Source organism: Seriola aureovittata, chromosome 7 (genome assembly GCF_021018895.1).
Source record: "Seriola aureovittata isolate HTS-2021-v1 ecotype China chromosome 7, ASM2101889v1, whole genome shotgun sequence".
Lineage (NCBI taxonomy): Eukaryota > Metazoa > Chordata > Actinopteri > Carangiformes > Carangidae > Seriola > Seriola aureovittata.
The window spans coordinates 432308-456603 of NC_079370.1; the positions used below are offsets into that span (position 1 = coordinate 432308).

At 41.4% G+C, this 24296-nt stretch overlaps 3 protein-coding genes and 1 long non-coding RNA gene across 5 annotated transcripts; 3 read left to right on the plus strand and 1 right to left on the minus strand.

The window, feature by feature from the left end:
- Positions 1 to 5068, plus strand: LOC130172599 (uncharacterized). The gene is made up of 4 exons (XM_056381421.1): positions 1 to 1377; positions 1628 to 1927; positions 2494 to 2584; positions 3541 to 5068. The coding sequence occupies exons 1-4, from the start codon at positions 990 to 992 to the stop codon at positions 3884 to 3886; spliced, it is 1125 nt and encodes a 374-aa protein (XP_056237396.1). The 5' UTR covers positions 1 to 989; the 3' UTR covers positions 3887 to 5068.
- Positions 5069 to 5180: 112 nt separating this feature from the next.
- LOC130172051 (uncharacterized) lies at positions 5181 to 13438 on the plus strand. Its single transcript, XM_056380469.1, has 3 exons — positions 5181 to 5451; positions 5584 to 10429; positions 13269 to 13438. The coding sequence occupies exons 2-3, from the start codon at positions 6370 to 6372 to the stop codon at positions 13436 to 13438; spliced, it is 4230 nt and encodes a 1409-aa protein (XP_056236444.1). The 5' UTR covers positions 5181 to 5451; positions 5584 to 6369.
- Positions 13439 to 13587: 149 nt separating this feature from the next.
- Positions 13588 to 24113, minus strand: LOC130172296 (uncharacterized). 2 transcript variants are annotated; one of them, XR_008828248.1, is made up of 5 exons: positions 23842 to 24113; positions 23127 to 23245; positions 15883 to 15953; positions 14934 to 15060; positions 13588 to 13736 (listed from the first exon to the last, which is right to left on the minus strand). It is a non-coding gene; the product is annotated as an uncharacterized LOC130172296 (long non-coding RNA). The 2 variants fall into 2 exon arrangements; XR_008828247.1 differs by lacking the exon at positions 13588 to 13736 and having other exon boundaries at positions 14663 to 15060; positions 23842 to 24112.
- On the plus strand, positions 14579 to 21077 carry LOC130172295 (protein rapunzel-like). The gene is made up of 3 exons (XM_056380894.1): positions 14579 to 14656; positions 17284 to 17362; positions 18194 to 21077. The coding sequence occupies exon 3, from the start codon at positions 18233 to 18235 to the stop codon at positions 18914 to 18916; it is 684 nt and encodes a 227-aa protein (XP_056236869.1). The 5' UTR covers positions 14579 to 14656; positions 17284 to 17362; positions 18194 to 18232; the 3' UTR covers positions 18917 to 21077.
- Positions 24114 to 24296: the final 183 nt, after the last annotated feature.

A 24296-nucleotide genomic window follows, 5' to 3' on the forward strand; every position in this document is an offset into this window, starting at 1 on the left:
GTGCAGGGAACCAAGATACAGCATATGGCATTTATTGCACATGGGACACATGAAAACCTTGAATCTGATGCACTTAATTTTTAGAAACTTAGAAACAATGGATTTAACTTTACATTTGCCAGCTACAAGTACAAACTAGGAATAAAATTCTAGTCCATTGTCAAATGCAAATTTGAATATATAGTGCTGAAACCTCAATTAATCATTTGGTTGATCGTTAAATTAAACAGCAATTCTGAAAACTGATTAAAAAAAATTCCAGCTTCTAAAATGTAAGGATTTGCTGCTGTTCTGTGTTCTCTTCAATATAAATTGAAATAGATTTTTGAGTTGTGGACTGTTGGTTGGAAGCTAGGTAACCACAAATAAATAACTATTATGTATATACAAGTAGGTGAAAAATAGATGCATACGTGAATCAATATGAAAAGAATAATGATAACATACAGTATATATTGTCCATCTATATAACTTTCTGTAAATTGTACTGAAGAATTGACTAGTGCAGAGTGCAAATACGAGTTATTAATTTAAATATTTATTTGCAGCCGTAATTCAAATATTTTTATGCCCATACAATCACAGATAGGACATGTAAAAAATAGACTGTAAGACAGACTTGAAAAACGGTGAACCTGTCCTTTAATATCAGTGTAAGTAGTCACTGTGCACCACCGCTAGGTGGCACTGTGGCCGCCCAACCAACATCCACAGCCGCTGAACCGAAGAAGTGAAGAGCGCAGGAAACAACCCTGTAACTCCAGTGTACTAGATCCAGCGTTAGTTGAATGGAAAGTAGATGTCTCACTCTGATTTGTTTGGGGCTGTTTATTTTACAGTAAAGCGTTGGAGTCGTGTGTTTAATGTGAGCTCTGTTTTTGACAAGCGTGTGCGCGGGGTGGTGTCTTCATTCAGCCGCAGCGTCTTATAGCCTAGCATTCTTAGCTAGTCTGTTAGCTTGTTGACATCAAAACAGTTCGATTTAAAAGATGAATTTGGTTAAAAACAGAACTTTGCACCCACAACTGCGCGACGAGGAGACTCTGCTGGTGGAAAACGCCATCCGGTTGGCGATAGACTCGATAATAAACGTGCTGTACGGTGTCAACAGCGCCAGGACTCACGAGTACCAGCGGATGGTGGCGGACAGGGACAAAGAGATCCAGCGGCTGGAGTGCAGACTGAGGGAGATAGAACACGAACTGCAGGTGCTCCGCACACAGGGATGCACCTGCGGGTTGTTTGGAAACGAGCACAGCCTCGCGGGGTCACAGGCCTCCGGTGACCGGCAGAAGGGAGAGCAGAGCGGGTTTGAACCAGGTTGCATGGACACCGAGATGACAGCAGGGCAGCAGGAGTGTGAAATGAGCATCTCCTGTAAGTAAACATGAGTACACCCCTTACTGATTCATATATTCAAGAATGTCCAAGGGTGGAGAGAGTGCTATATTTTCCACATGTATATGAAATGAATGAAATGTTTTATTACTCCTTGTTCTTTTTGTTGAAACTGGCATCTTTACATCTTAATTATTGTCCTTTTATTTTATTGTAGACAAAACCCAGCTTGGTCAACGGTAATGAGAGTGAATGTAGTTTGTTGCTTACTGGTCTCCTTTCTTCACAGTGGGTCTGTTTGGAAGACCCCCCTCACATGTCTCCTCCCAAAGCCAGGAGTCAGTTCCTCCATCATCCCCCAGCAGAATGTGCCTGGACCACTCCTGCACCTCCCACTCCTCAGAGACTTCAGGTGTATCAGAGGCAGCCAGAAATCTGCCTACATCTCCCAGCAGCCTCGTAGTCAAAGAAGAGCCCTGCGATATCGACACAGTTTTAATCAAGTGGGAAATGAGTGAGGAGAGATTCGGGGAGCATCAGGAGAGCACAGGCAGCACATGTCAGGACGAAAGCAGCCCAAATCTAAAAAGTAATGTATCCTACTTTTAATTCCTATTAAATATTAACAACACATAGATATTACCATTAAAGGAATATGTAATTAATATCTTTTTTTATTTAAAGTGTTTACTTATGTTGCATGTTCTGTAACATTAGGGCTGGGTAACAAACCTCCTCGAACCTTGAATCTGGACTGAAATGCGTCTGCAGCAGAGTTTTCTGCAAAATACTTGATCAAGTTCTTTGGATTGTTTATTTATTCTTTGATCTGATATTTTAAATAATAGTTATTCACATTTTAAACCATATTTTACGAAGGGAATGTTCTTACATGGCTGCTTTGTTGAGCAAGAATTAATCACTGATGTATGTACAGATTTTTTTGTCTTATTTTTTTAAACAGAAAAATCATGTTCAACAAAGTGAGGTACCAAGTTTTAGCACCATTTCCAGAAACATCTCCAGACAATATCCAGTCCGGTGTAACAGTGTTGAGAAGAGTCTTAGCTCAGTGTCATCACTGTAAAAATGTGTTAGCATGGTTTTTGGTATTGCATGACAAAGAAATTGTTCCTCTCCTTTGGATCCCTTTAGAAAAACAGGAGAACAGAGAGAGAAAAAATTTCACGGAGAAACCTCAAGCCGACCCAGACGGACAACAAATCACAGAAGGAGAACATCTGAGGTGAGTTACTGCACCAAATAACAGTCACCTACTTAAGGGTGTTACCTGTTCAGGACAGAATCCACAATAAAATGAAACATTAGTCAAATGTAGATGACACATTTCAGCTAACAGTCAAGGTGTTGTTGAAGAGTTGCGCTGCAAGGGTTTCTTTCACTTAATTTGTGTTTTTGAATAGTTAATAAGTTTATAAAATGCAGTCACATTTTGTCAGTCAAACATGATTAATTTTTAAACCATAAAAAGCAGCTGACACCAGCAAATGTTTCTACAATTTTGCTTGATAAATGACTTAAATGATGATTTTTTTTTTTTTTTCTGTTTGACTAATCAGCTGACTGGCTAATCGCTTCAGCGCTATTGAGGAGGTAGAACGGTAGCATCAATAGACCAGAATGCCTTGCATGCCCCTAACACTCAACTGTGAGTGAAAGCACAACGTTTTCTGGGGGTAACAAAGAGGGAAGTGGGCTCACCAACTAATCACTTGAGCACAAAAACTCCCAGGGTGCACCGAACACCATCACCTGATTATCTAATAGTGTATAGAGTATTCACAGTCTGCTGCAGCATGCGTCGGTTGTTACCAGTAGCCATTCAGCACTGCATGGTTACATGAAGCAGACTACAGCTGTACAAATTCTTCCTTCACATTTAAGTAGTTTGCAACTAACAGATTTGTCATGGTGGTGTCAACACATTCCTGCTAATCACATTTTTCCTTTAATGACTACTACACTTGGAAAGTTGGTAAATGTTTAACTCCAACATCCTGACAGTGAAGAGTATGTGACAGCAGATATTACTGACCTTGTAAAACATGTAAATCTGCTCATTTGTCAGTTATCTTAGTAAGTTTAATTAAGAATAAAGTATTGTATTTGCCCACACATAAATTAAAATGAGTGAATTTTAAATGCTTGGTGAACTGAATACCCACCTCTCGACCTCCCCAGGAACAAGAAGAAGACCGTGCCGATGTCCGAGCTGCCGGAGGAGGCTCAGAGACAGAAGAGGGCAGCCTGGAGAGCAGCGTCCAGGCGGTACTACGCCCGCAAAATAGCCCGCCAACAGGCAAACCCCTCCCGTGCCGGCCCCTTTCCCCACATCTCAACGGCTCAGTATTCACAACCCATGTCTTTTGTGGATAAGAGGAGGAGGACGCTGATATCCGAGTTACCTGAAGAGTCTCAGACGCTGCAGAGGGAAGCGTGGAGAGCGGCGTCCAGGAGGTATTACGCTCGGAAAATGGCTCGCCACCAGACCGACCCCACAGAGTACGGACACCTGCTTCAGACGTAGAGCCGTCAGTGGAGGAACAATGTGCAGCTGATAGAGAAATGATGCTTTTAGGGATTCTGCATATTTACAACTTCATTTAGTTATGTTGTGTAAAACACTGGACTATGTGAATGTTTGTTCATATTTAATGGTTAATTTGTACTGATGATGTTGAGGTTCGTCTCAGGTCTCATGTTATGGTCCAAATAGTTTGAAACTGGTGTTTTAACGGTTTTTTGTGTTTCTTCATGGCTGAATTATGCAACCAATATTCCTGAGAACAACACTGCATTCACATCACATGTGGCTGTAATTTCTCTTCTCATGACAGTCTTCTTCGGCACACTGCATGCCTGCACAATATGCTGACTGCATAACTGTATTTTGAGGCAATATAAAGCTTTTGTACAACGTTAACTCATGTTAACAGCCACTGTGTCAGTGCAGTGCCCCTGGAGTTCAACATGTGTAACTACAATCAAGGCATCTATATTGGTCAAATTCTAACTTCAACATCTGTGTGTTGATAACAGGAGAAGAATTTGTTCATTTTTTACTTGTAATAAGTTTAAAAAAAAATATCCTGTTCTCCTTTTGAACATGTAAAATAATTAAAACAATATAATTTAAATAAAACTGTGGTGTTGTCTTTTCCTTTTTGTAATTAAAGAATTGTGCTTGTCTAAATTAGTTTCTTTAAGATAATTTAATCTGTGATTCAACCAACAACTATTTTCTTTTTTGTAAGTACACACTCCAGTATTTGAATCCCTGCCAACCGGAAGCAAAACTCAATCCCTTTGTTCCAAAATGTGGAAATTATGCAAAATAAAAGAAAAATATAGCAGTTCTATTTCTTTTCTTTTTTTATTGTTTTAAAATATTTGTTCACTGAATGAAATCAGACACACACAATATCATAAAGGATTGTTTGGTGATACATCAGGTCATAGACGCATTCAATAAACCGTGTTAATAGCCTACACATAAACGGGCCTGAATGAGAGAAATGGGTCATTGAATCAAGAGAAAATAATCAATAGGAGATATAAGAAATAATAATAAGAGGGAGTCTTGACTGTTTCGGGTGATTTGTAGGTCTATGCCTTTTGTCTTCGTGTTTACAGTCAGAGCCTCCAGGCCTCGTTATTGTGGCTTTCAACCCGTCCACAGAGCTCCTCCTGCCCCCCAAGCTAAAGAAAACACACGGAGGTCTTGCAACAGAAGCTGTTTGTCGCTCTTCAGCCTAATGTTACGCACTTTGACGCACAGCTGATGTTGCACAAGTGTGGCTGCTACAGTATCATATAGGACAGTGTAACTGTCTGAGAGACAGGTATTTCATTTCAGTGTTTATTTTATATGTATTTGAAATTTAAGTTTGAAATCATTATAATGTGTTAAAACTGTAATATAAGATTATCTTGAACGCAACCTTTTGGGGTTTCAAGTGGTCAGAGGTCACACCTGGGCATTGTGGGATATTTTTACAAAAAAGAAAAGAAAGAGAGGTCCTACATGTGCTGAAGGAGGGCCAAACGTGGCTACTGAGGACAATATTCTGCACGGTTGGAGAGGCGCACACGGTAGTGTACTTTTATTTAGTTTTTCATATTTGGTATTTATGTTTAAAAGTGACCTTTTGTATGTTCCTTTGATGTTTTCAGTTTAAGCAATTAACGGGTGTATTTGGTTGTTTTTGTATTTTTTGTGTGTAGTTTTCACGGTGTCTGATGACAGAGATGCTTGAGAGAGAATAAAACATCATGAAGGACATCTGTATGATGCGTGGCCATATTTCTTGAACCGGTGCAGCTACAGTGAAAACGTAACGCCAGCAGGCCAAGAGTCCCGAGTGATGAGCGGTGCGCGTTGCGACGAGAGAGAGAAGCATCGCCTGCACCGCGTGTGACCGGAGGAGTGAAGAGATAAGTGGCGTGCTGAATCACGGGAGACACGTTCCTGTCACCGGGTGAAGAGTACCGCGATTCCGCTGTTAGACGGCAGCTCCAGCGTGGACCACAGCTCTGCGAATATCCCATACGGGCCACAGCGCGCAGTGACTGTTGTAAACTATTGCTGGCACAGAGGACACAGGGGAAAGCGGCTCTGCATACGGCGTCAGATGTGTGAGTGCAACTGTGCTTCTTGGTGGATTGCACAGTTTGAAAGAAATGACTGGGTAAAACCAAAATAATTTCTAGAGACAGTAATTCATTAATCTGTTTAAAAACAAACAAACTAACAAAAACATTGAACGTTAAAACACTGGTTTAATATTGAGAGACTGAATTATCTTTGTTACATCAGTCAATGTTGTTCCTGATTTATCGTTATGCCTAATGGTTGTTAATGTTAATGGTGTTTTTGATCTGAGAGTTTAAAAAGCTAATCAAATGGGTTTTGTTTGAGAAATAGGAACTGATTGCACTGCTAAAAACATAGTAATTAAGAATTCATTTGAACATAGCAGTGACTAGTGATATACAGTGTTATACAGTACAATGTCAGTTTATGAGGAAAAATCAGAAAGTGCTGAATTTAATGAACAAATAGAGTTCCTTCAAGAGGAACTAAAGGGTTTGAATGATCAGCTACTGTCACAAACTAATGAGGATGAACGGGAAAACTTAGAGTTACGCATAGGTGATATTCTTGCTAAATTAGAAATCCTAAAAGTAACAATGGCTGAGCCTATCCCCACAACATCCCAGACAGTAGAAACCAGAAAATCCTCACGGGAGAGAAAGTTAACTCCAAAAATGCAAGAGCTACAGCAACAAGAGCTTTCTCAAAAAGAGAAGAAATTCCTCAACCTGTATGAAAAATGGAAAGAGCAGGTTAAAACTGCACGTACTAATCTTAAAGAGGAGTGCCCGGATGAAAACTTGTGTAACATGATGGATGCTGTTGAATGTCTAGAAACACAAGTGAGAGACTCATATGAAAATGTAAGATCTCAGTTAGCCCCTTCCACTGAGATCAGAAGGAAAATGGACTCCTGCACAGCAGTAACTAGAGACTTGATGGAGCTCATGAAGGTGCGCATGAGTGAAGTGGGGCTGGAGGAATTTGATGCTAAAGTAGAAAATGCAAGGCTTCATTTGGTTCTTGACAAAGAATATGCCCAGTCAATATTTGGATCTTCAAGGACTAAGACTACTGTTCGTAGCCAACATTCCAACAGAACTGCAGACCAGCAAAGTATCACAGCAAAAAGAGCAGAGTGCGTTGCACAGTTGGCTGCAAAGAAAGCTGAAATGAACATGGAAGAAGCAATCGCTGCACAAAGACATGAACTTAAAAGACTAGAAAATCAGAGAGATCTTAATGTTATAGCTGCTAAGATTAAGGCATATTCTGAAGCCGACTCAGATGAGATTTGCAGCGAAAACAAATCAGTAGACAGTAAAGCAGCCAGGAGTCCTCCTGTACCCTTTAAAGAAATTAAAGAAGAACAAACATGTCAGAACAGCAACGAACAAGCAAACAATGCTAACAATGAGACATCCTTGATACAAGCCCTGCGTGACACAATGGTTCTTACCAGACTTCCAACACCTGAGCCCTCAGTCTTTTTTGGAGACCCGCTTAAGTTCATAGAATGGAAAACGAGCTTCAAAGCATTGATAGAATGTCGATGCACAAATCCAGCAGACAAGTTGTTTTACCTGCAGAGATACATCAGTGGTGAGGCACGATCTGTTGTGGAAGGAAGCTTCTACAGGAAAGATGAGGATGCTTACAATCAAGCATGGGAGGCACTAAATGCTCGTTATGGTCATTCCTTTGTAATTCAGCGTGCATTTAGAGACAAGTTAAACAATTGGCCAAAGATTAATTCAAGAGAGTCCCTTAAATTAAGACAATTCAGTGACTTTCTGAACACTTGCAGCAATGCCATGCCTCACGTCAAGGGACTCCAAGTGTTAAATGATTGTGAGGAGAACCAAAAAATGCTCCAGAAGCTTCCTGAGTGGTTAATCTCTCGCTGGAATCGTCATGTAACAAAACAGCTGAGAAAAACAGAGGAATACCCCAATTTCAAAGAGTTTGCTGAGTTTGTGGCAACAGAAGCCGATATTACATGCAATCCTGTGACTTCCCTTCAGGCATTGAAGTCTGTGGAGGAGAGGCCCTCAAGAGATGTTAAACGTCAAAGGGCTAGTGCATTCAGCACAAGTGTAAAAGCAGACGGATTAGATAAACCAGTGATTGTGATGAAAACTAGCAGTGATGTGGAGAGCAACTCAAAAGGTTCAAATGCAGTAAAGAAAGTGAACATGTCATCAGTATCTCCAAATTCTCTCTCATGTCTATGCTGTGAAGAAAGTCACTCCATTCACAAATGCCCAACGCTGTCCAGTAAACCTGTAGAGGAAAAACGGAGGTTTATTTTGGACAATAATTTATGCTTCGGTTGTCTCAGGAGAGGACACATTTCAAAAGACTGCAGGAATAAATCTACATGTGGCATATGTAAGAAATCACATCCAACACCACTTCACGAGAGCAGAGCTCCTGCTGCAGAGACAACTTCTCATGCTGTGAACGCTGATGAAAAAACCTCATCTCTTTCCTGTAGCATTAACAGAGTTGAAGGTGAGAGCACATCCATGATAGTACCTGTGTGGATTTCTTTAGAAGCCACCCCAGAAAGTGAGACATTAGTGTATGCCCTACTTGATACGCAAAGTAGCAACACTTTTGTAGATCAAGGAGTATGTGAAAGGATAGGAGCAGGTTCAGAGCCAGTCAAGTTGAAGCTTACCACTATGATGGCAAGAGATTCCATTATACAGAGTGAGAGAGTCAGTGGGCTTAGAGTTAGAGGGTTTGCTTCTAATAGCTTCATTGACTTGCCACCTGCTTATTCCAGAGATTTCATCCCACTTGAACGTTCTCACATTCCTACCCCAGCTACCGCCAAAAAGTGGAAACATCTGATCAACATAGCACAGGAAATACCAGAGCTGATGGATTGTGAGGTTGGCCTTCTTATAGGTTACGACTGCCCCAGAGTCTTAGCTCCCCGACATGTCATTACAGGAAGTGACGACGAGCCATATGGTATCAAAACGGACCTGGGTTGGAGCATTGTTGGCAACTCATCACGGGTGGCAAATTCATCAGAGGTGACAGGTCTGTGCCATCGTGTATCTGTCAGAGAACTTCCACCATTGACACCACCCGCTGTCATCAGAGCCCTGGAAGCTGACTTCAAAGACACTTACCATGGAGAAAAGAGCATCTCACAAGATGACATACAGTTCATGCACTTACTCAATGAACAAATACAACAGAACGCAGATGGGCACCTGGAAATGCCCCTCCCCTTTAAAACACGCCCACAACTGCCAGAAAACAAAGGGCTAGCTCTGGTGCGGCTAAATCAGCTGAAAAGAAAATTTGAGAAAAATCTCAAATTCAAGGAAGACTACATAAAGTTCATGGATGGTGTTTTTAAAGATGGAGATGCGGAAAGAGCTGACAATCAACCCAAGGCAGGAAATGTATGGTATATTCCTCACCAAGGAGTATATCACCCCAGAAAGCCAGAAAAAATAAGGGTTGTGTTTGATTGTTCAGCCAAGTATGGGGGCACAGCTCTGAATGATCACTTACTATCAGGACCTGACCTCACAAATGGACTGACAGGAGTGCTCTGCAGGTTCCGCAAATACCCAGTGGCAGTGATCTGTGATGTAGAAAAAATGTTCCACAGATTTCACGTGAGTTCAGAGGACAGAGACTACTTACGATTCCTGTGGTGGGAGAACGGGGATACAAAATCAGAGCCAAAGGATTACCGCATGCGAGTCCATCTATTTGGAGCAGCATCTTCTCCTGGCTGCTCAAATTATGGATTGAAGTACCTTGCAAGCCAAAATGAAAAGGACTATCCTGCAGCAGCCAGCTTCATAAAAAGGAATTTTTACGTTGATGATGGCCTGATCAGTGTCGAATCTGTGGACTCAGCTATTAAACTTGTGAGAGAAGCACAAACTGTGTGCGCAAAAGGAAAGTTACACCTCCACAAGTTCATCTCAAACAACAGAGAAGTCTTGGAGTCTGTTCCCGACAGCGATCGAGCTAAAGGAGTACAGGATGTGGATCTCAATCACGGGGAACTCCCAGTGCAGACAGTGCTGGGAGTAAAGTGGAGTGTTGACAGTGACACATTCTCCTTTAAGGTCGCTCTGAACGAGAAATCTACAACACGGCGGGGAATACTCTCCACAATTGCCTCTGTGTTTGATCCATTAGGTTTCCTAGCCCCTTTCCTGCTACAGGGAAAGAAAATACTGCAGGAAATGTGCCAAAAGGGCATTGGATGGGACGAACAACTCCCTGCAGAGTTAAAGCCACGGTGGGAGAGCTGGCTTAATGATCTTGAGAAATTGCAGGAACTCCAAATCCCAAGATGCTTCGCTCCTGAGAACCTGGACAAGGCGCAGAGAGTTGAACTGCATCACTTTTCAGATGCGAGTAGTCATGGGTATGGCCAGTGCTCATATCTCCGAGTGGTGATGGAAAATAAAGTGCATTGCTCCCTAGTCATAGGTAAGGCAAGAGTTGCACCCACTAAAGTTGTAACCATACCTAGACTGGAGTTAACAGCTGCAGTTGTCTCCTCAGCAGTCAGCACTATGTTGAAGGAAGAGCTAGAGCTTAAGATTGATCAAAAATACTTTTGGACAGACTCACAAGTAGTCTTAGGCTATATTAACAATGAAGCTCGCAGGTTTCATGTTTTTGTAGCGAATCGGGTTCAAAGAATCAGAGAAACAACAAATCCAGCTCACTGGCACCATATTGAGACTGACAAAAACCCAGCTGATCATGCTTCCAGAGGCCTCAAGATAGAAGAGCTGATGAGCTCAACATGGCTTACTGGACCAAAATTCCTATGGGAAAAAGAGATTGTCATTCCAGAGTCAAAGCCACAGCTCATGGTGGGAGATCCTGAAGTGAAAATGACACAAGTGCTGCAAACGGCAGCAGTTGAAGAGGAATGTTTTCTAAAGAGGTTCGAGAAGTTCTCAAAATGGCAAACAGCAGTGAATGTTGTTGCTCGGATTAAAAAATTAAAAGGAGTCAAACCAGCAGAGCCCATAAATGTGGAAGACAGAAGACAAGCCAGTCTTGTCCTTGTGAAATTGGCACAAAAGGATGCCTTCCAAGAGGAAATTGAAGCCCGGAGTCAAAGTAAACTGCCACATAACCATCAGTTGTTCCAGCTTGATCCAGTGTTGCAAGATGGTGTTCTCAGGGTGGGAGGGAGATTAAAAAATGCTTCCTTATCTCATGACATGAAGCATCCAGTAATCCTACCAAAATGTGGGGTGATCACACGGCTGATTCTAGGTTACTGTCATGAAAAAAGTCAGCACCAAGGCAGAGGGCAGACCCTTAATGAGCTTAGAACAAATGGTTACTGGATAGTTGGTGGCAGCAAAGTTGTGGCAAACTACATCAAACAATGTGTCACGTGCAGAAAAGCTCGCCGACCAACAGAAACACAAAAAATGGCAGATTTGCCCACTGATCGTGTTGAGCCCTCACCACCCTTCTCTTTCTGTGGGATGGATTGCTTCGGACCTTTTCTCACTAAGCAGGGTCGTAAAGAGCAGAAAAGGTACGGTCTCATATTCACCTGTCTATCTTCAAGGGCAATTCACATAGAACTATTGGAAGATCTGACAACTGATGCATTCATAAATGCACTGCGGTGTTTTATAGCTATTCGTGGAGCTGTAAGACAAATCAGGTCAGACAGAGGAACAAATTTTGTTGGAGCGAAAAATGAGTTGACAAAGGCTTTAAAAGAAATGGACAATGACAGACTGAGGTCTTACCTGGCTGAGAAACATTGTGATTTCATTATGAATGTACCTGATGCCAGTCACATGGGAGGAATTTGGGAACGGCAGATAAGGACAGTCAGGAGTGTCATGAGCTGGGTCCTTTCCAAGAGCACAGGCAGATTAGATGATGCTTCCTTAAGAACCTTTTTCTATGAAGCTATGTCGATCGTTAATAACCGACCTCTCACAACTGACAGCATCAACGATCCTAAAAGTTTAGAGCCAATCACTCCAAATCATCTACTTACCATGAAAAGCTCTGTTCCACTTCCTCCTCCAGGGAAATTTGTGGCAGAAGATGTGTATGCCAGAAAAAGATGGCGCAGGGTACAGTACCTAACTGAACAGTTTTGGAGTAGGTGGAGGAAAGAGTATTTAGCAAACATCACACTCAGACAACGCTGGCACTCTTCAAGGCGTAATGTGAAAATTGGAGACATTGTTATTGTCAAAGAGGATGAAATTCCACGCAATGAGTGGAGACTTGGAAAAGTGATAGATGTTTGTAAGGATGGAGATGGACTGGTACGAAAAGTTACTGTACAGATAGGAAACAAAAATCTTGGAAAAGAGGGTAAAAGACTTTCTAGTTCATCCATTCTTGAGCGTCCTATTCATAAATTGGTTGTACTTGTAGAAAACAACTAAAATGTGTGATAATGAAACCAGGTTTACTATTGAGAAGAGTTTAAAGTATCAGTTATGTAAGCTAAAAGGTACAAGATATCAGTGTTTATTTCTGAAAGTTACCAGATTTATTTAAATGTTTTCATAGAAGTTATCATAAATCATAGTAACTTGGTGGGAGTGTAACTGTCTGAGAGACAGGTATTTCATTTCAGTGTTTATTTTATATGTATTTGAAATTTAAGTTTGAAATCATTATAATGTGTTAAAACTGTAATATAAGATTATCTTGAACGCAACCTTTTGGGGTTTCAAGTGGTCAGAGGTCACACCTGGGCATTGTGGGATATTTTTACAAAAAAGAAAAGAAAGAGAGGTCCTACATGTGCTGAAGGAGGGCCAAACGTGGCTACTGAGGACAATATTCTGCACGGTTGGAGAGGCGCACACGGTAGTGTACTTTTATTTAGTTTTTCATATTTGGTATTTATGTTTAAAAGTGACCTTTTGTATGTTCCTTTGATGTTTTCAGTTTAAGCAATTAACGGGTGTATTTGGTTGTTTTTGTATTTTTTGTGTGTAGTTTTCACGGTGTCTGATGACAGAGATGCTTGAGAGAGAATAAAACATCATGAAGGACATCTGTATGATGCGTGGCCATATTTCTTGAACCGGTGCAGCTACAGACAGTGAGTATTCATCGCTGTGACTTGAGTGTGAAATGTGATCCGTTTGACAGCTGCTGCAGCAAATGCACGATGGCGACAGGCGCGCGCCCGGCTGGAGCTGCACACACCACCAACTGTGGTCTGAGCGCTGATGTGAACCAGTCGGTGTCAGAGCACATAACGAAGGCTTTGTCATTTTTAAACTCACAGTCGGGCTTTTTATTTCTATTTCTTCCTCAGTTCCCATTAGAGGCGGCAGAGAGGACAGGGCTTCGCTTATGTCGCTGCTGCTGCCTGAGGCTGGAGGTTTCAGACTGGGGGGGGACGGGGTCTTCAACCTGCTACAGGCTCAGGTCTGGACAAGCAGGAAGGCGGACGCCCATCCTGTTTGTGGCTGTGTGCTGTTGTAATATACGACGTAAATACCACAGACATCAGACAGAGTGAGGGGGGAGCCGCTGCCGCCATCATTTGCATAGAGGAGTTTATTTTGGGGTAAACAGCTTCAGCCGCCGGCGCAGTCATCCCTCCTCCAACGACTTCACTGGATTAGTCTGAATGGCTGTAGCCTGCATATTTATGCGCTTCAGGACTGATTTTATCTCACTCAAGCCTGGATAAAGGAGCAGACTGTGGCTCGTTGCAGGAGGACTGTTGCGCACTGAATGGGTGCGTTCACTGCTCAGGTTTTTGTCGGCTTGATCGTTCCTGTTGGTCAGTTAGACGGTCATTTTGATTTGTGATCTGTGCTACAGTGCTGCCAGTATTAGCACACAAATATTTAAGAAAATAATATTTTGAAATAGGCAAATTAGAGAACTTTATTGCCTGCAGTGCCCTTGCGCCATTTGGAACATTTTTCACGTTACACCTTGTTTTCTAATGGACTTTAAATTCGGCATGCTTTGAGTGTGACTTTAATTTTTTTAGTTCAATTGGTAAGATTTACACATAATAATTATTCTTATTACCTTTTCAGCTGGATAAACTTCTTTCTTTTCCCTCTGGAGCTTTTGGAAAGCTTTCTGTGCCTTTGGATACACTTGTGCACTTTTGGAGAAGCCCGTTTGGAGTCATAGATTTCTTTGTGCGTTGTTGGATTCTTCCGTCATCAAAGTATTTTTCTTCGAGTTTTCTTGCTCCAATCTACAAAAAGAGGGTCTCTCTGACTCATAAATACTACAAATGGACTTTTGTAGCCTCCAAAAGATGCTCCAGGGCTTAGCAAAGGCACAGAACGCAGCAAAAGTCTCTGAGCGCTCAGCTGCGCACTGACTGACAATTGTTCACCACTATCAACAGTATGACTACTGGATGGACCAAAATAAGTTCAAAGCATAGGGGTAGACCATGGTGTATTGGAGGAGTGGGCTTTACCATTTAAGGCCATTGAAATGTCATTTTAAAAATGGCATTTTGGAGCTTATATGTGTTTGGAGCCAAAACGGCCATTTCTGGGTTTTGGGGGCCTTTTAGGTTCTTTAGAAACGGTTTGGTCCAAATTGATCACCCCTACATATTCAACATACATGGAAGTGTCCTTTTTGCAGGGATTGCTGGGAAGAAGAAGGAGGCTGTCGAGGTTGGGACTGTGGAGAGGGAGGTATTGGCAGAGCCACTCTCAAAAGGTAAGAAATCCTCAGTCCTGCTGAGGCCCATGGTGCCCAATGTTGGCTGAGAGGCAGATTGAGACTGTATAGTCCACATTTAGATAGAGAAACTGGGGTTTTCAGGTGTATCTTGGTGTCTTTTCTGTGTGATACAGCAGGGAGGGTCAGTGCATTATGGTGTGCATTAACAAGGAAATATGGAGGCACGGCTAGGGGGAGCCATAGCTGGGCAGGAAGGCAGCTGTGTGGCCCTGTGGCTGTTTGAAGTGGATGTTTTGCTTGTTGTAATACTCACAAACGTGGAAGAACTCCGGATGACAGTTTTATGTTAGTCTTCATCACTAAAGTCAATGTTTGAACTGTATTAGCTTCAAGGGTGTAGTTCCTTAGAGAAGACTCCCTGCTGCCACACAGGCTGAGATCTGTAAAGACAGACATCACACTGTCATGTTGTAACAAGGAGGCAGAAAAATCGTTCAGGTAAGATCTGAAAATGTAACTCATGTAGTTTAAGGAACAATTTTAACAGAACATAACATTTAGATTTGGATTAGCATAGCATTGCTATCATCATAGAAAACATTCAAGATGGCCACTCCACTGCGGGGAAACAGGTGAGAGCAGCCTGACACTTCCTGATTAGACAGACAGAGCTGTTTTGTGTACAACCAAATCAAATCTTGCTCCCTGGCGGTGACTGAAACTTTATATCTTCCTATGGCTACTCTTTGTATTTACGGCACAATAATGCAGAAGCTGAGTCACTGAGTCACAACTTTGGGCCAAGACTTTCTGTGTGAGATTTGTGTTGTGTCCTCTGCCATCTCTAAAGGCCATGCTGTCACTGAGCAGTGATTGGTTAATCCACGGTGCGGATTTTAACTCAGGAGCTGTAATTGGTTTGATTTATTGGCCTTAATTAGCATTTTTATTGATTATGTAAAAATCATATGCTTAGAACTCAATCCTTGTTTCGCTTCAAAATCATTGAAAATGTCTAAAAATGATCTCGCTCCCTCGTTAAGAAAGGGGAAGAGTTGATTTAAGAATAATTTCATGAGCACGAAGGGGTTAATTTACTATTACATATTAAAAACAGTCGCAGGAAGCTGCTAGATTCACCAGATCCATCCAGTTTGTGATCTAATGTAGCTCAGATTTTTCCCCAGGACTTCAACATTTTTAAAAAAGATTTTTATTTTATTATTTCAGTGTCAAAAATCAGCAGTTAACCCTTTCATTACCTGCGTCTCATCTGGCAGATTGTCAGATTGCGTTGACACGTGGAGGTTTTTTTTTTTTTTTCGGACAGCATCTGTGGAAACAAGGGCACAGAAGTAGAAATATAACACATATAAATGTAATTTGTTACTAATTTAGTCACTATCATGCACCAACTATGAAGCAAATAGCTCTTTATCGGCATCTATAATAGGAAAAAAAAACAAAAAACTGACTTTCATGAGCAGAGCCGGTGCAGAAGCTGAAAAAAATGTGATGGAAAAATGTACGTTTGAGGAGCATCTTATGGGGATTTCATCTCATTTTGTAAGATCTTTCAAGTGTAAGAGTCATAAGTATTTAAACAAGTTAAACATTGGCTTATATTTTTGTTGATTACAGCTTAAACTACACCATCTAAAGTTAACTGGAAGGTAAAGGGTTAAATCCTGCTCCTGAGCGTCACTGCTGTCAGTCCACAGTGGTGGTGCTGAAATCAGATGGTGGATGTTATTATGGGTGTCTCTCTGTCATCGTAGGTAAATTACTGCCCCCTCTGGTGGACACAGGCATTTAAAAGAGAAAAGAAAGCCGATCAGAAACACAGAAACCGAACTGTTCCTTCTGTCTGTGTCTCGGGCTGAGGCCTGTTTTAACTTGCTCTGCTCTTGCAGTCATCAGCTGTGTGGGTCCCCGGCACAACACGGGTGTAGTGGTTATCTTTGTGACCGTGATGTAATCTCAGAGTGGTATGTGTCTGAAGTACCACAGCCAAGCATTAACTGACAGTTACTGAGGTGTAAGGAGATGACAGGACACTTAACACACACTCTTTTCTGTCACAAGTGCTGTGAGTCCCTGAACTAAATTAAACTTTGTGGCTGATATACCACATGGAAAAACAACTCTAACACTGTATGGATCCTGTTTTCACAGATACAAATTAGGTGTCAACAGAAATTCTCTTGTAGCCTACAGCTCACACAATTTTAACTTTTAATACCCAAATTCATCCTCTGAAGTAGCTTGAAACCATATGTCCCTCTGGATAGTAGCTGTTATGTAATAAACAGGTCTTACGGCGCAGACACTCATGGTAAACAGCAGTATGTGTTTTCCCACTGAACTGCAGCTGAAGAGTTTCTCTGTCCCGCCCATTAGCTGCAGCTGCTGCTGAGGAGCTCTCAGCTCGGTCCATAGAAACACACAGGGAGCAGCCTGGTGCTGAAAGGCTGAACAGAGCCGTGTCACAGTGGGAGGGAGAGGCTGTTAACTCCTTCACTGCTGAAACCTGAAGCCTGAAGCCTTCGACGGACACAAATCTGTTCACTTCCTGGTTGAAGCAGACAGAGCTGAACCAGCTCAGTGCTGTGTGTATCTGACCCACTTCTTGTGTCTGAATCTCTGTTTGTCTTTTGTTGCAGGAATCATCCTGATCAGGACCAGTGTCTCGTTGTGCACTCTGAACAACACAGGCTGAAGCTCCTGTGTGAGAAACTTGATGTAAGATGCTGCAACCTCTCCTCCAACATGTAACCAGCAGCTTCCTGTCACAGTGAAACAACCATGAAATGCTCGCTCTCAGAAAACATCAGTCTGTAAAGGACTGAGAGAATCGGTTAGCGATGACAAGTACTGTAGAGATGAAGTGAACACAAGTTGCTCCGTGTGAGCGTCAGGTGGATGTCAACACAATGTAAACGTTACTAATAGATCAGTCTTGCTTGCAGTCATAAGGCTGATTTATTGAACTGGAGTCAGCTGATTTACAGCTGTGAAAGTGTTGGTCAGCTGACCCTTCAGACAATAATAATGGGCTTTTTTCCACTTTTTTCATGGTTGTCAAATGAATTTACAGGAAACATGAATTTATGAATTTTGAATCTAATTTACCACCATATACGAGACAAAAAGCATCAACTCACCACATTTAAAAGGCCGGAGACGTTCAATTTTTTTACCCTTTTTCACTGAAATCATTCACCAGAATTGTTGCCAATTCATTTTTAATCAATTAATTGTTTAAGTAATCATACTATGAAGAAAATCACTGTGGCACATTATTGCCACGACTAAAACATGAGCTAAAAGGATGAACCACATGATACCAAATCAGAGATTTGTTGTGTAAACATATGGGTGATGCTTCATTTACACTTCCAATAATTTCAGTAATTTTCTATGAAGTACTCTAAAATTGTCCAGTAGTTTTTTACAAAACAGCTGTATGTCCTGAGAGCAAATTCTTACCCATAATGCCTCATTTTGACAAATGCAGCTGTATCATCCTAAAAACCATCCGTTATAGTAAAGTGAATTTCCTCTCTCTCACAGACGTCCACTTCTTCACTCAGCGACCTCAACATCTGAACCATGATGGAAGAGGAGATCGTTGAGGACCGGGCCAAGCTGAAGCAAGGCCTGGTCAAAGTGCTCCAGTGTGTAGCCACCATCTCCTCAGCAGCAGCTGTTGTTAACCCCATTTTCGGCGTGGCTGGCTCCCTGATCCGGGTGGTGCTGCACCACATCGATGACGAGGACATCCGCACCCTGAAACGTGAGTTCGGCTCCGTCAACCGAGCGCTGGACCAGCTGTCCCAGCAGAATCGCAACACGCTGGTACAGATCAAGAAGGAAACGCTGGACGGCCAGTACTGTCAGGTGGAGGAGAACCTGAAGAACCAGTTCAGAAAGTTCATGGAGATGGTGGAGGCGCGTCCGGAGCACCGCGAGCGCAAGAAGGAGGACTTCGAAGAGAGCTATTCCAATGACTTGGGCGACCAGAACCTGCACACACTCTATGATGGCGTGGTGGGTAAACCGAAGCTCTTCAGCAGGCCCATCCTGGAGGTCTACCTGAAGCACTCGCAAGGCGACCGCCGCACCATGGAGCGACTCTGCACGCGCCTCACCTACCTGTTCTGCATCGGGCTCATCGCTCTCATGGGCTACGCCGCCATCATCGGAGACGACGAGGAGGGCCTGAGCGAGGAGTGGGCGGAGAAGATGGAGCGTGTGCAAGAGGAGATGCAGAAGGCTCTTTGCAAGTGCAAATGAAGAAAAAGCACGAAGAAGAGCTTTTTCCTCCGCTGCTGCTTTTCCTTCATATTCGGGACTCACAGGTCCACATTCCTGCTGTAGCTCCTTCCTCTTCGCCTTTCCTCTCCCTGTAAGCTCTTTGTACGCATCTCAGCTCACCGGGCGAGAACCCAGTGATCAAAATGAGCAGCAGTTTGTCTCATTTTAAAATCACATAACTTGCTGTATATGCAAGTGGTCTTAGTGGTCTTCATGTAGCTTCTGTCCAGGTTGAGGTAAAGACAACTAAATTCTTGTACGATATTCAGCATTGGCTTCACAGATAAATAGATAGATGGACAGACACATAAATTCTTCAGGTTTTGGGATAAATCTGAAAAACACTGATGGTTTCAACTGATAGAAAAAACAGATGCAATCAGCTGTGGGATCATTACAGATAATGATAAATCTACACTAGGAGCTCAATTTTGGGCAATGTGCGTAAATGTTATACTATACGTCATGCATCACATGCAAGGTATCACATCTATAAATCAGGCTTTAGCAGAAACTGCAATGTATCCCGCTCCCATTATACACTTCTACACATTTATTGTAGAGCTTGTGAAATACATCTATTACACTACGAGGAAAACGTATGTTGGAAGGACCAAGTACAGGGCCGCCTATGAACTATAGATGAAATAACTGCTATTAGACAGACTTTTAGCTGTTAACCAGAGGGAGTTGTCAGTCAAGTTATAACTATAATATATAACATGAAAGAGGTTTAAGCGTATCCCAAAGTTTTTGGAGCTATGAATATAACTACAGCGATATAATCATCATTTACCACCTGTGATCATGCCACCACTAACAAACATTGCAGGCCTCTAATGCATGGAGCTCGTGATACACTGAGCATACTTGTTGCTGTTGAGCACTAAATGTACTTTTTTTTTTTTTTACACTAATTTCAGATGCTGCTGTGCTGAGTTCTTTATTGTTATTGACTTGTAGTGAACAATTTCAGTTAAAAAAAGAAAGAAAACACTAGCAGTAGAAATAAAATCAGATGTATTGTGATACTACTACGTGGCAAAACCAACTCTTCACCACAACAGGATACACTAAATACAAATCAAATATACTCTAAGTGCTTCCATTTACACTACCCGTCACTGCGTTATGTTTATTTTACAACAACTGAGGTATCTGACTTTTGAAACACGCTGTTCTGTCACTGTAGTGAATCCTTCCCATCTTGATTTGTACAATTCTGTCATCCTTTTATTTTCTATTTGATGTGTCCTACAGCCTGTTTAGCCATGCAGGAGCAACACCAAGTATTGTTAAGACTGTCTATACAAACAACTATATAGCTCCAACTATAAAAACATTTAATGTTCATTGTGCAAGACTTTTAGCTCTTCATGCTCCTCATCTGACCGACAGTGCCTAAATGTGCTATCACTTTTATATTATTGGTTTTTTTTCTTTTTTGGCTAAAACATTAGTAGAGCAATGTATTCTGGGAGATACAACTCGACAGGTATTTGAATAACTATATGGAGAAATGTTTTATTTAGGTGAAAACAAGAGGGGTAGAAACATTAAATCATTTTCCACTCTTGCTTGTTCATGGGTTAATCAGTTAAGTTTTTTATTGTGTAAGGCATTATGTTTTGAATGCTACAGTTCAGATTTAAACCTGTAGTTAATAATAATGTGTAAATGTGTGTCTTTCTTTTGTTTGTTTGTGTGTGTGAGCAAACTGGTGGTATGGGTAGTACCATAAAGGTTTGGAGGGCTGCACCAGGACCGTTCAGACCGTTTAGAAAATTAGACTAAACATGTGATCACTAAACATCTAATTGTCATTAACAGCTTTCAAACCAATCAGTTTGTATATTTATTTGTTTTACAAAGGTCTAGTCCATTCTGCTCTCTCTCTCTTTCAGTACCTAACTCTGGTTTATTGATTTCCTCACAGTGTGTCCTCTCTCTTATTGTTACAACAGACTCAGTATACGCTTCGTAAATATAGTCAAAGTGCTGCTGACATGCAGGAAACCTATATGAACCTCTCAAGGCTTTTTTTGTCATGTTATCATTGTGAATATGTTGCCTTTTTTATGGATCTTTGATGCCTGGTTGTATTATATGCACCTCTATGAATAAATATGAGTGAATACCACAGAGTTGGAATCGTTAATTCTTTACCACAATAAAAACAGCAAAATGGAGAAATGTCACATTAAAAGTAAATGTTCTGTTTTAGTGATTAAAAAGGATCAGTGTATTGAAAGTAAAGTTTTTGTGATGCAGAATGAACCTTTTCACAGTATTAAATTAATTAATGTTGAATACTGTTTAATGTTGTAGGTAAGACTGTAAAGTGTTCTGACCTTTATCATCTTAGAAATATAAAATACAACCTTTTTTTTTACTTTTAAAGACATAGACTCACACCTGGATTAATGCAACACTCTTTTTACTTGCCTCACCCAAAAATCTACTGATTGTCTCCAGACCGTAAAGCACTCAGCTGTCCAGCCTTTAACGTCCCTCCTGTTTTACTGATCCCAGTACATGTTAGAATAGATCTTTAGATTTTATTGATTACTTTTAAAGCTCTCTGCGGCCGCTCCCCTGGCTACATCCCTGTTCTCTTAATTCCCTACACACCAGTAGGCACCTTGAGATCCTCGGGTAAAAGTTCTGTCTGTTCAGGAGACCTGGTTGGAAACCAAAGGGGACAGAGCATTTGCAGTCTATCGGAGCATTTTTCCTGGTTTTAATTTCCCTTCAGTTGTTTCATTCCTCTTAAAATTACTCTGTATTGTTTTTATACACCTACCTTTATCTTTTTTCTTCTCTGAAACCTCTTGATTTTATTGATTCTGTTTTATTGCTGCCTTTGAAAAACACTTCATAGCATATTTTGAGTGTTCTATAGGTGATCATGATTATCACTATTATTATGCACATGTTCATAAGTTTAAATTACATATACTATATGGCCAAAAGCCCATGGACCATATCCTTTTTGTCTGCTGCTTCAACATAACAATAACCAAACGCACAGAAAAACAGATCCATAAAGAAATGTTTCCCCAGTTTGGTGAGTCCTCTCGACCCCATCCAGCACCTTGGGGATGTAACTGGAATAAATGTAGAACTTTTATCACTTTACTTTCTAAAAAAATGCTAAATTTTCCACCTTAGCTTTCTCCCCTTGGAAGTGCACACACAGACGAACTAATGTCACTCTCCACTGCCAAATATTCTATCTAATGCTAAGTAGCATTAATGCACTGCGGAGGAAAAAGATGTGTAAATGATAAAAAAGTAGAAAATATTGTAATTGAACGCGGTATAATTGTATAGTTTTACATTTGCTGCATTTAGTTTTATTTTTTTGATTTGGTTTCAAAATATTTGTATTATTTATTTATTTTGTTGTTGGTTCTTTGGATACATTCAATAATGTTGGAGCAGATCTAATTCCTTACACTGCATCATAATCTGATCAGTTTGACATAGTATTTAGGTTTTTTCTTGTTCCAGCTCTTATTTCAATTTATATACACAAATATTCAAACACACCTTGTTTATTTGATTGCATCAATAGGTAAAATGTAAATATTAAATGGACATTTTACTTTATTCTATTTGCCCCAAAAGGAAAAAGCATGCCGACATACAATACTGGTATGTTTGTGAAAAACCACTGCTCCTCACTGGTATTAAATATGTATAACCTGTGGATGCTGCACGAGGAGGCCAGAGACCCATGTGGGGGTGTAAAGGTGCAACTTGCTGATGTGCACCACAAGAGGGCGCGAGCACTTCACCCGCTTCACCATTACACCTGATGTCACTGAGCTCCCCGAGGGCCCACAGGACTGAGGCATCACACGTCTGTCTCCAAAACTACGAGCTACTGCAGCCTGCCTCTGGAACCAGATCCTCTACATGGTCGGTCTGCACGAGGGGCAATAATCCAAATTCATTTACTGGATTGAAAAAGGGGAGGGGGGAGAATTTACCTGAAAGGACATGAGATGGGCGCATGACCGAGGTTAAGTACCTGTGGTATGGCCCTCGTGCATCATTATCCAGCTGAACAGGTTTGACTTCCAGCTCAGAGTGGGGTTGGTGGGGGGGAAACCAAAACAGGAAAATGTGCATTGCGGGCGTTTGAAGTGCAGATTAAGGAGACACAAAGATTCGAGGCGCTTACCTGTTCCGCAGATTGATGAGTGTCTTAGAGCCACTGACGCACGTCGTCCGTCTCGTGATGGTTGGTGCTCATTATTCTCCTCATGACACGAGCTCGTTTCGGAGAGGATCCGTGATCACCTGAAGGAAATTGGTGTAATTCCAGAAATTAAAAAAATCTGAAGCAAATATTGACCCTTCAAACATGAGATGAAGTCTTTCATGTGTTGGAGGAGAAATGATTTGCGTAATGATTTTTGTTTTTCCTGGTGAGGGAGGATGAGCCTGGACTCTCACAGGGCGCGTCGTGCGCACAGATGAAGGAGCTGTGAGGTTTAATGTGATCAGCACCAAGTCCTCGGGCTGAGGATGTATAATTCTACTTTTAAATGGCTGTTTTAACCCGATGTATTTCAATTTGTGACAAATCAGACTGAAGACGGGTGACGCGTCTGTGCTGTAATTATAAATGATGATAATAATAATAATAATAATAATAATAATAATAGCAAAGTAAAATCTCCATTCATATAATATAAGCTGTTCTGAATCTAAATGATTAGGGTGCAAGACATTTCATATTGCGGCTGTGTGTAATCTGCAGGAGGTGCGTTTGAGATAAAAAAAAAAAACAAAACGAAAAAAACCAAAATGATGATGATAATTATGATGTTTTATCAAATATCACACAAATACGAAAAAGACAAAACACATCAACAGTTTTCTGATCGTCTTACCTCAAGTCTGGAGCAGTTAACATTCTCAACAGCTGAAGCGCATTATGGTGATGAGACATTAGCGCCAAGTGCGCAGCAGCCCTCGTTCTCTACAAGACACAGTCGAAAATATGTGGAAAACAATTTAACAGAGAATTCAGCTCCACATTTGTTGAAAAGAGATTTGAATCGTCCTTTCATGGCGACACGAAGACTGAGCAGAAAATGGAACCGAGCACATTCACCTCCTGGAGTTTGCGCTGTTTCTGCCTGTCTGTTCCCCCTCCTCTCTCTCTCTCTCTCTCTCTCTCTCTCTCTCTCTCTCTCTCTCTCTCTCTCTCTCTCTCTCTCTCTCTCTCTCTCTCTCTCTCTCTCTCTCTCTCTCTCTCTCTCTCTCTCTCTCTCTCTCTCTCTCTCTCTCTCTCTCTCTCTCTCTCTCTCTCTCTCTCTCTCTCTCTCTCTCTCTCTCTCTCTCT